Source organism: Coenobita brevimanus, chromosome 71, assembly GCF_032717465.1.
Source record: "Coenobita brevimanus isolate Jiangsu-jjx chromosome 71, ASM3271746v2, whole genome shotgun sequence".
NCBI classification, from domain to species: Eukaryota; Metazoa; Arthropoda; class Malacostraca; order Decapoda; family Coenobitidae; genus Coenobita; species Coenobita brevimanus.
The window spans coordinates 27,895,325-27,908,649 of NC_137024.1; the positions used below are offsets into that span (position 1 = coordinate 27,895,325).

The 13,325-nt window shown below is 45.5% G+C and overlaps 1 protein-coding gene across 1 annotated transcript in view; it reads right to left on the reverse strand.

The window, feature by feature from the left end:
* The window catches only part of LOC145406715 (lachesin-like), a 146,666-nt gene extending 145,049 nt beyond the window's left edge, over positions 1-1,617 (reverse strand). The window contains exon 1 of the mRNA XM_080277814.1: positions 1,510-1,617. Coding sequence (XP_080133940.1) covers positions 1,510-1,573 — 64 coding nt within the window. The 5' untranslated portion in view covers positions 1,574-1,617. The remainder of the gene's footprint in view (positions 1-1,509) is intronic.
* Positions 1,618-13,325: the final 11,708 nt, after the last annotated feature.

Below are 13,325 nucleotides of genomic sequence, written 5' to 3' on the forward strand. Positions count from 1 at the left end.
CATCCTTGCCTTTCGCTAAATACTTTTCACACACTTGTCTCACCGCAAACACCTGATCCACGCATCCCCTCCCTCTCCTAAAGCCACACTGCTCCTCACCAATCACTCCCTCTGTACCCTCTCTAACTCTTATAATTAATACTCTACCATACACCTTACCTACAACACTCAACAGACTTATACCCCTAAAGCTAGTACATTCATACTTATCACCCTTGCCTTTATACAACGGGACCACACAAGCACTTGCCCAGTCAACTGGCACCATACCTTTTAAAAAGCACACATTCAACAATCTTACTAACCAGTCAACAATAGTCACTCCACCACCCTTCAGGCATTCCACGGCACACCCATCCATACCTGCAGCTTTCCCTGTTTTCATCTCCTTTACTGCCTTCTCCACTTCCTCCTTCGTGATCAAAGAATCATTCAACTCTCCCAGCACATTTATTCCTTGCACCCTTCCATCCACCACAGTCTCAGCCACCCTTTCCTCCTCTACATTTAACAATCTTTCAAAATACTCTGCCCATCTAATAATAATAATAATAATAATAATAATAATAATAACAATAATAATAATAATAATAACAACAACAACAACAACAATAATAATAATAATAATAATAATAATAATAATAATAATAATAATAATAATGTCATAGCAACAGCATAAATAATTTCCAATTAAATTTGCGTCTATATTCTCCGTGTTATTTATTTTTGTTTTTTTTTGTTTTTTTAACTTTCGGAGATTACGTAAAAAATATACATACATACAGAGACTACACACATGTCTACACACATAACCTACCTACTTACCACTTACACGAATACACACACACACACACACACACACACACACACACACACACACACACATACATTTCTACACATAACCTACCTACTTACACTTACATACTCGAATACACACACACACACACATACACACATCACCTACCTATTTACCACTTACATACAAGAACATACATACACACACATTTCTACATACACAGTCTGCCTACACAGTCTCTCTCTCTCTCTCTCTCTCTCTCTCTCTCTCTCTCTAATGACACAGATGCTTGCCTTGATAGGACCATAGACTTTTACCTATTTAACGAACTTGAAAACGTGTTCCGAATTTAGACCAGAGCGCTCTGTTACCACTGAAAAAATGAATTAATGAATGATGAAGTGTGTCTGTGTGGGTGAGTGCAGTGAGGGGGTGAAAGAGAGAGAGTGAGCGAATGAATGAAGAGAGAGAGAGAGAGAGTAGGAGAGAGTAGAGGGACTGTGAGAAAGTGGATGAAGGAGAGCGGAGGAAAGGGGACAGAAAGTGAGTGAAAGTGAAGTGTGCGTGTGTGTGTGTGTGTGTGTGTGTGTGTGTGTGTGTGTGTGTGAGAGAGAGAGAGAGAGAGAGAGAGAGAGAGAGAGAGAGTGTAGTGAGTGTGAATATATGAGTGAGTGAGAGTAAATGAGTGAGTGGATATAGAGGGAGTGACTTACCTGGAGTGAGTAGGACGACCAAGGTAATTAGGTGGAGGGCGAGGTGTGGCAGGTGTACCATCATGGCGGCGACACAGCGTCAGGCGGGGCAAGATGGCCGCGGGATCTGAGGGAGAGGATGGGGGTGGTGAGAGAGAGAGAGAGAGAGAGAGAGAGAGAGAGAGAGAGAGAGAGACCTTAATTTTTACATAACACTTACACCACAAAGCGAGACACAGAAAGGAGAGAATGTAGAATGAGGAGAGAGAAAAGGAAGGAAGGAAGGACAAAGATGAAGGAGAAATATGAAGGAGGGAAAGGAAAACAAGAATTCACTCCTTCTTGCTAGTATTCTTTACATGTCTCTTCCTTCTTTTCTGTTCCCTCTACCTCCTTCCTTCACATTTTCAAAATCTTTCCCCCATGAATACATTTCCTTTACACTCGTTACTGCATCTAACTTTCATTTGCTGTCTCTCTCTCTCTCTCTCTCTCTCTCTCTCTCTCTCTCTCTCTCTCCTAGCGCCAACCCACTCCCTGTCTCCTTCCCTCTCTCTCAAAGTCCAATTTTCCCCTCCCCTCCCCTGCCCCCTCCAGGAAATAATTAGATACAGAGCGAAAGTTAAAGAAAGTTACAGAAAGATATGAAATTACCGCCCGAGTGGATTACGGTGTGTAGCAAGTTCGGCCCCCGCGGCAAACTCGGCCCCGGCTAAACTTTCAGGGGGGTGGGGGACCGACACTCTCCACCGGCGCCGGAATGGTCGCGATATCGAACCCTCCCACCGCCACCGAAAGGGGTAATAAGGGAGGGGAAAACGGTGTTAAGAAAAGTGAGGTGATTAGTTTGATGAGCCGAAGTGCTGTTTTGGGACGAATTATCCATTTACACGTGTGCTGCCATTTTTGCTTTTTGACTCTGATGATGTGATTTATTTTTATACTTGCTACACCTCACGACTTTTTTTTCTTTATGGGGGGGGGGGTCGACACTCATTACTGACAAGGACAATTTGATATATCTCTTTCTTGCGTTTTTTGGGTGAGGGTGGCATTAATAAATTCTTGTTACCTCTAGGCCATTCTGGGTGACGCTTTGTACCCCCACCACCAAAATGGACGGTAATGAGGCAAAGCTGCAGGTTCAGGTACACTCAACTTCCATCTTTTTTATTTACTTCTCTGACACTGACCGAAATAGGCGTGTCTATAACTTTTCATCGTAAATACCGTATCTTGTTTCCGCACTTTTTAAATGCTGGAGGGAGATGGGGCATTATCCAGCTCCTGCCTCTATACACAACTGCACCTACGCCGAAATAAGCCTACCTAACCTGATCTATTTTAAAGAGACCTAACCCAAAATATTCTAACCTAACCTTCCCTAATCTAATTATAAGGTAGCAAAGATGTCGGAGTGAGATAGCGGCTGCAGAATCCCCCTCCCCTTTCCTTCTTCATTGACTAAGTGAAGCATCAGCGACGGGAAAATCATAAGGACCCCCTAATTCGGACAGACCATGTAAATCACACACACACACACACACACACACACACACACACACATACACAGGCTGAATCTCGTACAGATGTATAGAGTGCGTTCCCGAAAGTAATACCATCCTGCTTCGTTGGATTGATAAATGAAGAAATTTGAGTTCAGAGGAAAGTTATCACGAGCTATCATCATCACAGTCATCATCAATATTATCACCATCATCACCAACATCATCAGCACCATCACCACCATCATCATCATCATTATCATCATCATCATCATCATCATTTCCAGAAAGCCCAAGGAAAGGAGAGTGCTGAAATCTCCCATGTCTTGCTCTGCCTGTAAATCTAAATGTGAGTTAGGTTCGGGAAGTGATGGCAAGTTTGGTGGCGTGATCTCGTACTGACAGCAGTAAGTGTTGCGGGTATTTTGGTGGCACATGTAATTTTAGCACACAGACAGCACTACAGCGAGTTTGTTCTTACTTCATGGAACTGAGCCACTCCTGAAACTTCAATACTAGATCGTAGCTGCATAAAAATCGGTGAGCCTTAGTTTTGAGGTAGGGCTGAGGCATCTTGTTTACTAGTTCAGCACTCCCTCTAGTCACAACACTTGGCCATCTATTCAGCTGAAAGGCTTTGGAATCATCGCCAGGTTAGAACAAACGCACGACAGCAGCAAACATTTCCTCTCCTAGATGTGGCAGGATCACAGTTACCAAGCCACTTTCTCACCACCACATCGTCGTTTTGGTGATAAAGTTACATCCAGGCAGTATTAGTATTATGTTCAAACTCACGGTACTTTGAATAAAGGGTTTGCACAATAGCTGCGAAAAACAGCAGCCAAAACCGTCCAATATTCTATAAGCACCACCAACCCTTTCGCTGCGGTGTTTCTATGGGCTGAATAAAATCGTCCGTCGTTGGCTGAAATAGGAATTCTTTATTCTCTGCCCAAACTTTCATCGTGACCAAATGCAACGTCATCTTTTTTTTTTTTTTTTTTTATAAATAACAGAACGGGGAAAGGAAAAACAAATGAGTAAAAAAAAAAAAAACAATCCATACACCAGATTACTGGCGTCCTCCGTTCATAAAATATCTGTAACAGTTAGACTTGAACAGCTGTGGGTTGAAATTTGGAGGAAAACAACTCCGGGGAAGCGAATTCCAGAGAGATGCAGTTCGGGGAATGAAAGAATTCTGATAGGCAGAAGTTCTGCAATATGGCTGAGTGACATTCCAGTCATGAGCGCTACCAGATGCCCGTGTAGCACGAGGGAAGGCATGGAGAGGTGGCACCATGGACGCAACTTCGTCTGAGCATTTGCCAAAAAAATATCTGTAAAATAATGCAAGGGAGGCAACATTCCTTCTTACATGCAGGGGAGGTAGTTTATATGTAATGACAGGGTTGTTAATGATTCTAACAGCTTTGTTCTGAATTTTGTCTAGTTGTCTTAATGCAATCTCTCCACATCCATTCCACAATGGTGAACAATATTCTGTCGCCAAGACTTCCCTGGACCATTGTAAAACGATCTGGCGTTAGCTGAAACAAAATGGAAAGTACGTATTTTGCAGCTAGAGGGAATTTCAGCACATAAAACAGCGATAGTTTTTAGTACAATGGGCACCACAGAAAAGGGTATTACAAACAGTATAAATAATTAACCGAAACAAACAATATGCTGATGACAACAGACGCACTCTCCAACAAAACCAGCCAAGAGAGAGAGAGAGAGAGAGAGAGAGAGAGAGAGAGAGAGAGTTAAGAGGCAACCTGTGACCCCTCGTAAGACATACCCAGTCAGGAAGAAAATTTGATGATGATGATGATGACAACCAATAAACAGTGCATGTAGGGATGAGGGAGCTTCCTTATGATTTATATTCAGTTCCTGTCACCCTCCTACGTTTTATTCAGCTAACGAGAGATTTACGAGCTGGAGAAGTCAGGTAAAGCCCTCAGTGACTCCTTCAGCACGAGAAGGTGAATAATATCGTCTGTTGCTGAGGTCTAATTAAAGAGCAAAGACGTCGAGGCACTGAATGGGATAACACCTTCACTCCAGTGCCGTATATTTTTTGTTAACTTTACACACACCACTTCTATTTAGGTTTACTGTAGTTCCCATTTACCTTTCCACAGTCTGACTTCTCTCCCTATGCAATAAATAAATAAATAAATAAAATAAATAAGTCCTGGGAGTAAGCTGGTTGAGAGAAAGGGAAATGTCAGGTGGTCAGTGAAGGCTGCACCAAACCCCATCGAAAAATCAATAACACGAATTCAATCATAAGCCCGCCATCGTAGTGAAAGGGTGTTAGGAAAACTAGGTCCTCGTCGGGAAGTGGTACTCTACAGCGTTACCATGGCGACGGAGCTTCATTACCCTCTCCCCCCCAGGATTCCATAAGCTAATTGGAACAAGATTAATGAGAGAATTACTAATAAAAAAAAGGGGAAATCGGATAGGAAATTAAAAATGCATGAGGCAATATCAGGACTCCAAATTTTTTCCCAGTGAAGAGGATAAAATAAGTAGGAGGAAAAATATTAGGAGATAATGGAAGGAAAATAAAAGGAACATGTCAAGGAAAAAGGGAAAAACATAGGAAGAAACTAAGAGGGAAAAAACTGTGCTTGGATTCTTGGGAGGTAGATAATGAAGCCAGTCTTCTGCACTGTGACGTCATTTTCGTTATATTCTTGCTGTCTGCTGGCCGTTTTACTTCACCTGGGACACACACACACACACACACACACACACACAGCATACGTGGTTAGTCCCTTCACCACGAGAGGTCCTTCCCTACGCTGGATAGCATCGTAAGGCAGCAGCAACATAGAGAATATACACTGCGACTTTGTGAGTGCAGGGAAGGATGAATGGATCAGCTTTTGTTAATCCATTGAGACAGAGAAATTCCTGAGCAGTGTAAAATCATCAAGTTAGAGGCTGGAATAAGACACCACGAGACGCCATAGCAGTGAGGGATTAAACCTGTTCACTACGAGGTCGCCATTTATATATCACTCTTGCTGCACTCAGGGGATTGTATCTGCCTTTGGACAGACTTTTTCAGTTAGAGGAGTTAAACACAGCCTTGATTACCCCTTCACAACAACACCGTATGGGATGGCGGGAATATTTGAAAGACTGCATGACAGGAGGTTAATGTCCCTCTACTGCTGGCCTTCTCTGTCTATCTATCTGTCTATTGCCAGACGCCTTAATCCCATACGGGGTGGCCACAAAAAAATCGCCTCCACTTCGCCCTGTCCCCCGCCATTTCACTGCCCTGCTCCCAACTCACACCCCCCTCTCTCATATACTTCTCCACTCCATCCCTCCATCTCATCCTTGGCCTCCCCCTCCCTGTCTCCCCCTCCACCTCACTCACATACACTCTCCTCGTCAGGCTCTCACTCCCCATCCTCTCCACATGGCCAAACACCCATTTTAATTGCCTAGCCCCTGGCCTCTACGCGCCTGATTAAAGGATAAGATGATGGATGATGGCTGGTAAATGAAAATCGCTCAAATTTTCTCAGAGGAACAAATTAATTACAATAGTGAGAGTATAAAGAAGGAAAGCGTACGTGTATTGACTCTGGCTCTGATGACTCCCTCTCAGATGAATAATATCGTCCTGCGTTACCTGCCACTGAATACCCGAGTTGTTCTACCCATGAAGCGGGTAATGGTGACAGTATGGACTCTGGAGCTCCTATGACTCACTCAGTTAAAAATAAAGTCGTCTGGGTTAACTGGAACATATATTAAAAGTTGTTCCTGCAATAAAGGAGTTAATGGTGACGGGCAGCAAAACCACGACATCTTTCTGCAGCATTCTGTCTTTCTCGGGATGATATATATTTTACCAGTGAATGGCGTGTCGTTGTTGTGCCGGCTGTATCTCTCCCCCTTACTTGGAAAAAAATATATATATGAGCTGAAAAAACGTCGCTAGCCGGTTGCAATCTTTAAATACAAAATACCTGATCGCAGTGAAGGGGTTACAGAATATAAGTAAGATAAAAAAAGACGCCATATTAATCCCTTCAGCCCTACGACGTACTCTCTAGTTTAATCATGCTAGCACAAGACGATTTTTCTCAGCTTAGGAAGGGATAATACATGTAAATGAGTTAATGAAGTCTTTTTTTTTTTTTTTTTTTTTTATGTGTCCGACTCTGGGCAAAGGCTTCAGGGCCTATATCTCGGGAGCAGTAGCCTATCCCAAGGCCCAGTAGTCCTCCTACACCTCCACATGTCATCACTTCAGCGCTAACACCCACCGTCCATATTGAATACATGCTAGGGCTGTCTCATACAGGAATGGTGTATTGGTATTAGCGGGGGTATTTTTACGACATGTCGGAGGGTCATCTGGTAAATCAGGAAAGTCTGCTTTTAATGAAATTCAAATCCTTAAATTGTTCCCTGCCCCAGCCGGGATTCGAACCTGGGTCCATTAGGACTGCAGGCCGCCTCTCTACCGATTCAGCCCGGCCTCTCCCGTTCCAAGTCTCCTCCCACCACATTCCAAGTCTCATACCAGCTGATTCCAAGTTTCCTCCCAGCTGATTCTAAGTCCCTTAACCCCATCACTACGAGACGCCCTTTTTAAACTGAGCTGGTGGACTGACAGGAAACAAAAGAAGTACGGTACTGGTAGTGAACGGGCTAAACCTGGCTTGTGTTTTATTCTTACTGTCGCCAGACTATTTAGTTCAGTGTATGGGAGATTTTTTCTAAGCACGGGGAATACAAGGAGTCTAAATAAACCCTCCAATCTACAGGTCCCTTTTAAACTGAGTGGAATCGTCTGCTGGTGGTGATAAGAATGAATAAAACACGTCATCATTGCACACACACACACACACACACACACACACCGCTCGCTGGTGCAGTGGTAACGTTCCCGCTTGCCAACTGGTGGACGAGAGTTCGGGCCTCGCTCAGGTTGCGAAAAGTTTCGCTGACGAAGTGGATGGTTACTGTCCCCCTTGAGCAAGGGGACGGGTGTGTGCGTGTGTGAAGGTCACAGCCTTGCTCTTAGATCGGACTATATGAGCTCTCAGCTCCCTTCCGGGAGGGTAAAAGCTGACCATCACGACCATCAAGTGATCCTGACCGACCCAGTGAATTACACACACACACACACACACACACATGCTATATTTCTAACAGGTCCTCCACCATTTTTACAAGCTGAATAAAATCTTCTGGTGGTAAGCTGGAAAATGTATAAAAGACGTCATCGTAGTGAGCAAGAGGTGAATGAAAAAATAAAAAAAAGTTGCTACATTCGATAACCATTTGGACAACAAGCCCAATGGTGTTCCTATAACCCAATCTCCCACCCATTCGGCTCGGAAAACGTGGTGGTAACTAGAGTGATGAAATTACTGTTGAGCCGAATGATCCATCAATGATATTACGCGCCAGTGAAGCGTAATGGTAGTGGGGGGGAAACGATACTAAAAAATTCCATCTCGCTATCAATAATGCTACCCCCAATTTCCAAGCCCTATTTAATCGCGCAATAATTAGCGTTCTTAATTATATCGCCTTTCTCTTTTTTGCGTCATTAAGATTAATTAAATTCGGATGAGATTAGTAGTGACAGGAATTGAAATGGCGGGAAAAAACGGATTTAGAGAAAACGTAGGTCTCCCGGGACGACTTTAGATGGGGTACTAAGGTAAATGATACGTAGGGCCCTTGATGCCTCCCTATCCACGCAAACAAAAACTCCATAATCGCTCCCCCTATTGTAACTACAGCTCCCTCGGGCCTCTCAAAGACCTCTCCCATTCTCCCTCCGTCTCTCCCTCCCTCCCTTTCACTGTCTATTTCTCTCGGTGTGGCGGGGGGAAGCGAGGGCGAGGCGGGGTATGGATATGGAGGTTCGTCTTACGGTAATGCGACTCCCGACCAGTCTCTTGTGAAGGAATAAATGTTTTTTTTTTCCTCGGTATTTTTCCTGGACTGAGTGTTTTTTTCTCTCTCTTTCAAGCTCCCTCCCTCCCTACCTACTCCCCTTCCCCCCGTCTCTCTCCTCCTTTCCTCCCTTCCTCCACCTCTTATCTGATCTTAGCTACCTCTTCTTCCTTACTTAATATCTGCCTACTCAAACTCTCCTTTGTATGTCTATCGCTGGTGAGTGAGGGAGAAGGAACACAGGAGGGACGGGAGGAGGTAGGTAGAGAGGGAAGTGGGAGGGAAAGGGAGGAAGAAGAAGGAGGAGAGAGGGTGATGGGATGAGGAGAGATAGAGAAAGGAGAGGAAGGAAGAGAGAGAGACGACGGGAAGAGGTAAGGCTGAAGGGAAGTGGGGAGGAATGGATGATAGAGGGGAGGGGAAAAACTGGATGTATGGAGAGAGGGAGGGGACAAGAAAGCAAAAGGCAGGAGGGGGGGGAGAAGGAGGGTGAGGGGAGGGGAGAAGAGAGGAGTGAGGGGAGAGAAAGAAGATGGGGAAGGTGAGGGGGGAGCGGGTTCTGTGGAGAGAGGGGTGAGGGGGAGACAGAGGGGTATGGGGGAGGGGGGTGGGGGAGGGGGGAGGGGGAGAGGGGGGAGGGGTCTGAGAAGCAGGGCCGTAAGAGGCTTGTGGAGGATTTGCCTATACTTGATCGTTCAGAGGGGGGGAGGGAAGAGCAGAGTTGACGGGGGGGAGAGAAGAATAGGGAGGAAAGGGGAGGGGAGGGATGGGGGAGGGAAATAGTAGAGTTGGAGGGAGAGGGAAGGCGTCGTGGAGGAGAAAACAGAGGGAAGGAAGTGGAGGAGAGGGAAGGTTGGCAGGAAGTGAGGGAAAAGAGAAGAAAACTGACTGGGGCGAAGAGGAAATATAGAGTGGAAAGAGAATCAGGGGGAAGAATGGGGTGGGGGAGGGAGAAGGGGCGGAAGGGAAAGGCAAGGGAAGGGGGAGAGGGTTAATGTGGAGGGAAGGATGGAGGGGGGAGAGGAAGGAAGGGGAGGGAAAGAATGAGGGGAGTAGGAAGAATGTGGGAGAGAAAAGCGTAGGGGGGAAGGGGAAGGGAGCATGGGAAAAAGGAAAGAGAAACAGGGAAAGGAAGTATGGGGAAAGGAAAATGTTGGGGGATGCAATGAGAAAGGAAAGGAGCTGTGAGATGAATGGGTGGAGGAAGGGGGAAGGAAAGAGAAGGCTGAAGAGGGGAAAACGAAAGGGGAGGGGACTGGAGAGGGAATGGAAAGAAGGAGGCGACAGAGGAAGGATGGGGAGGAAGAAGGGGTGAAACAAGGCGAGGGAGAGGGAGGGGAGATGAGAGGAGGAGAGGGTAAAAACGGGAAGAGAAGAGGGGAGAGGATGAGGAGGGCAGAGGGAGGGGTATAAAAGAGGGGAAGGGAAGAAGGAAGAGGAGAAAATAGGGAGAAGGTAGAGTCCATGGAAGAGACAGGAGAAGGGAGAAGAGGGAAGGGGAATGGGGAAGAGTGGAAGTCGAGGGCAGGAGGAAGGGGCAGGGAGAGAGTTGGGGGTTGAGGGTGGATGGGGAGAAGAGATATGGGAGATAAAGTGATAAGAGAGTGGAATGGGAAAAGGGGAGGGGAGAAAGAAGAGATAAACTGGGAGAGAGAGAGAGAGAGAGAGAGAGAGAGAGAGAAGAAAGGGCAGGAACGTAAGACAGAAGAGATACAAAAGAAGGGAAGGAAGAAGGGAGAGAGAAGACTGGGGAAGAGAGAGAGGGAGTAGATAGGGTGGGGGTGGGATGAGGATGCAGAAGGGAAGTGGGGAAGGGGAAAGGGGAGACAGAGAACACACAAGGAGAGGAAAACGAACAGAGAGTGGGGAGGGGGAGGGGAGACGGAAGAGAAAAATTATGCTGGGGAAGGGACAGACTGGCGGCGCTGGTGACTGTGTGTGATTCTGGTAGTGATGGTAAATGAAATGGGAACAGAGATAGGATTTCTCTACATAGGTTTTTTGTGTGTGCTCTGATCTCCCTCTCTCTCTCTCTCTCTCTCTCTCTCTCTCTCTCTCTGGTTATGGTGGTGTTGGTAATTTTTATCACTGCAAAGAAAATGGAACCCAGCGCTTACAACCAGCAAGACTTGTTCCTTTTAAATAAAACATAACAAAGAAGAAAGGCACATTAAGATTCGTTTATTACAAAGATAGAGCAAAACAGTTCCGGAGTTGACCAACTGTATATATAAAGGGCTAAAAGTACCGAATGACTCTTGCGTTGGAGAGCTGATTAGAAACGGAGAGGGAAAATGTCTTGATAAACGGGTGCTGCGTGACCGCCGTAACGGGGAAAAAAACAAGCAGAGAGCTCTAAAGGACATTGCCCAGAGTAACAGCCACACCCACCCCCCCACACACACACACACACACACACACAGATGCGACACTGAGGCGATAAGGGAGGTTCTGAAGAGAGTCAATCACTGGAGGAGAGCTGTTGAGAAGAAAAGCTTTTGACCACCTAATTTAGAAGAGCTCTATGTGACAATTCCCTCCCCCCTCCCGCTGACCCACACCTGAGAGCTGTACTCCACAAAGGCGTGAGTGATGACCGGCACAAAGTCAGCAATTCAGTGGGGTTTAAGAATGTATGGAGTCGGTTAAGCACATCATACCTCTGCTCAGCAGCATTTGCAAGAAGAGCAATGCAGTCTTTTCAAAACAAGCCATCAGAGAAAAAGGGCACCGTGTGATGTGGTACAGAATGAAAGAGAATAGTCATGTGGAAGATCTTGCTGAGCTGACACATGGAAACATTGGTCTTTTGGAGGCATTAATTTAACAAGGTTTCTTTAATTCAAAGAAGAAAATAGAAAAAAAAAACTGAAAATAGGCGCGGCCAAGCCTTACTTCATGAGTGTTGCAGTGACCTGTGAGGGATATTGTGACAGGCAGGTGGAAAACTAAAGAGTGGAGTCATTAACGTATGGGTGAACAGGGCTAGATATACAACTCACAGTATCATTAATAAAGTGGAAGAGAGTAGGTGAAAGGATAAAATCCTATGGTACATCAGCTATTTATTGTGTATATATATATATATATATATATATATATATATATATATATATAAATATATATATATATAAATATATATACACAGTATACAGTATTATAAAAGCATCTGTGTGTGTGTGTGTGTGTGTGTGTGTGTGTGTGTGTGTGTGTGTGTGTGTGTGTGTGTGTGTGTGTGTGTGTGTGTGTGTAAATTTGCAGTCCATTCTGTTGGTGGTCCAAGCTTGGTGGCTGCGTGGCTATAGCTGGTGGGCAGATGGGTGGGTGTACACATGGGGTGAGCAGGGAGGGTTGTTAGGTGCGTGGGCAAGTGGAGTGGGTGAAGTGGGTGGGGCAGGCAGAGTGGGGTGAGTGGATGAGTGGGCTGGGCTGGTGGGTAAGGTAAGCAGAGTGAGTTGAGTGGGTGAGTGGGCTGGGCTGGTGGATGGGCTTTCTGGGTGGGTGGGTGGGTGCTTGTCTGGCTTCCCCGAGGACAAGGTAGGAGACGGGCTTACTATAATGGGCTGGTGGGTGGATGAGGGAAAATTAGACACACTGGGGAATAGGTCCATACAGCAGATAGGTCCATGAGGGATATGTCCCTGGGGAAATGGACCCAAGTGGAAATGTAGTCCCAATGAGTACAAAAGGTCCATGGAGGGGAGGAGTCCGTGGGAAAAAATAAGTCCATGTGGGGATCTGGTACTTCCCCATGTACAGAAAATTGGCGTTACGGCAAAAATAGGTCCACTGGGAAAAATAAGTTCATGGAGGAAAAACAAGTCCATGGAGGGAAAATAAGCGCATGGAGAACACAGGTCACTAGAGAGAAAACAGGTCAACTAAAGATAAACAGGTCAATGGTGGAAGTAGATTCGTCAAGAAGAAATAGGTCCATGGGGCAAAAAGGTCCACTGGAAAAGGTAAGTGGGAAAATAGATATATGTACAAAATGGGTCCATGGGGTTGAAATAGGGTAAACACAATTGGTGGGAAGACGACCTGTTTAGGGGGTGTGGCTGGAGACGGGCTTATCTGACAGTAGGTTTAGAAGGAAAGTGACCATCAATTGCTGCATCTTTAAAATAATGAGAGAGAAAACTCGAGATGAAGGCACAGGAAGAGGAACAGAAACACTAAAAGGGCAGTTTCGAAATTAAGGATCTCTGCCAGACTCTGTCCCAGGCCTTGCAAACGCCTTACACAACAGCAAACTCTTCACCAAAATCCCCCAAAGGAAAACTGTCAAGAATCTGAGAGGATTATTAGTTTATCATGGAAGCGTCCCCAACTCTACCCATACTGGCGGTTACAAAGAATGTTATATATGGAGATCTC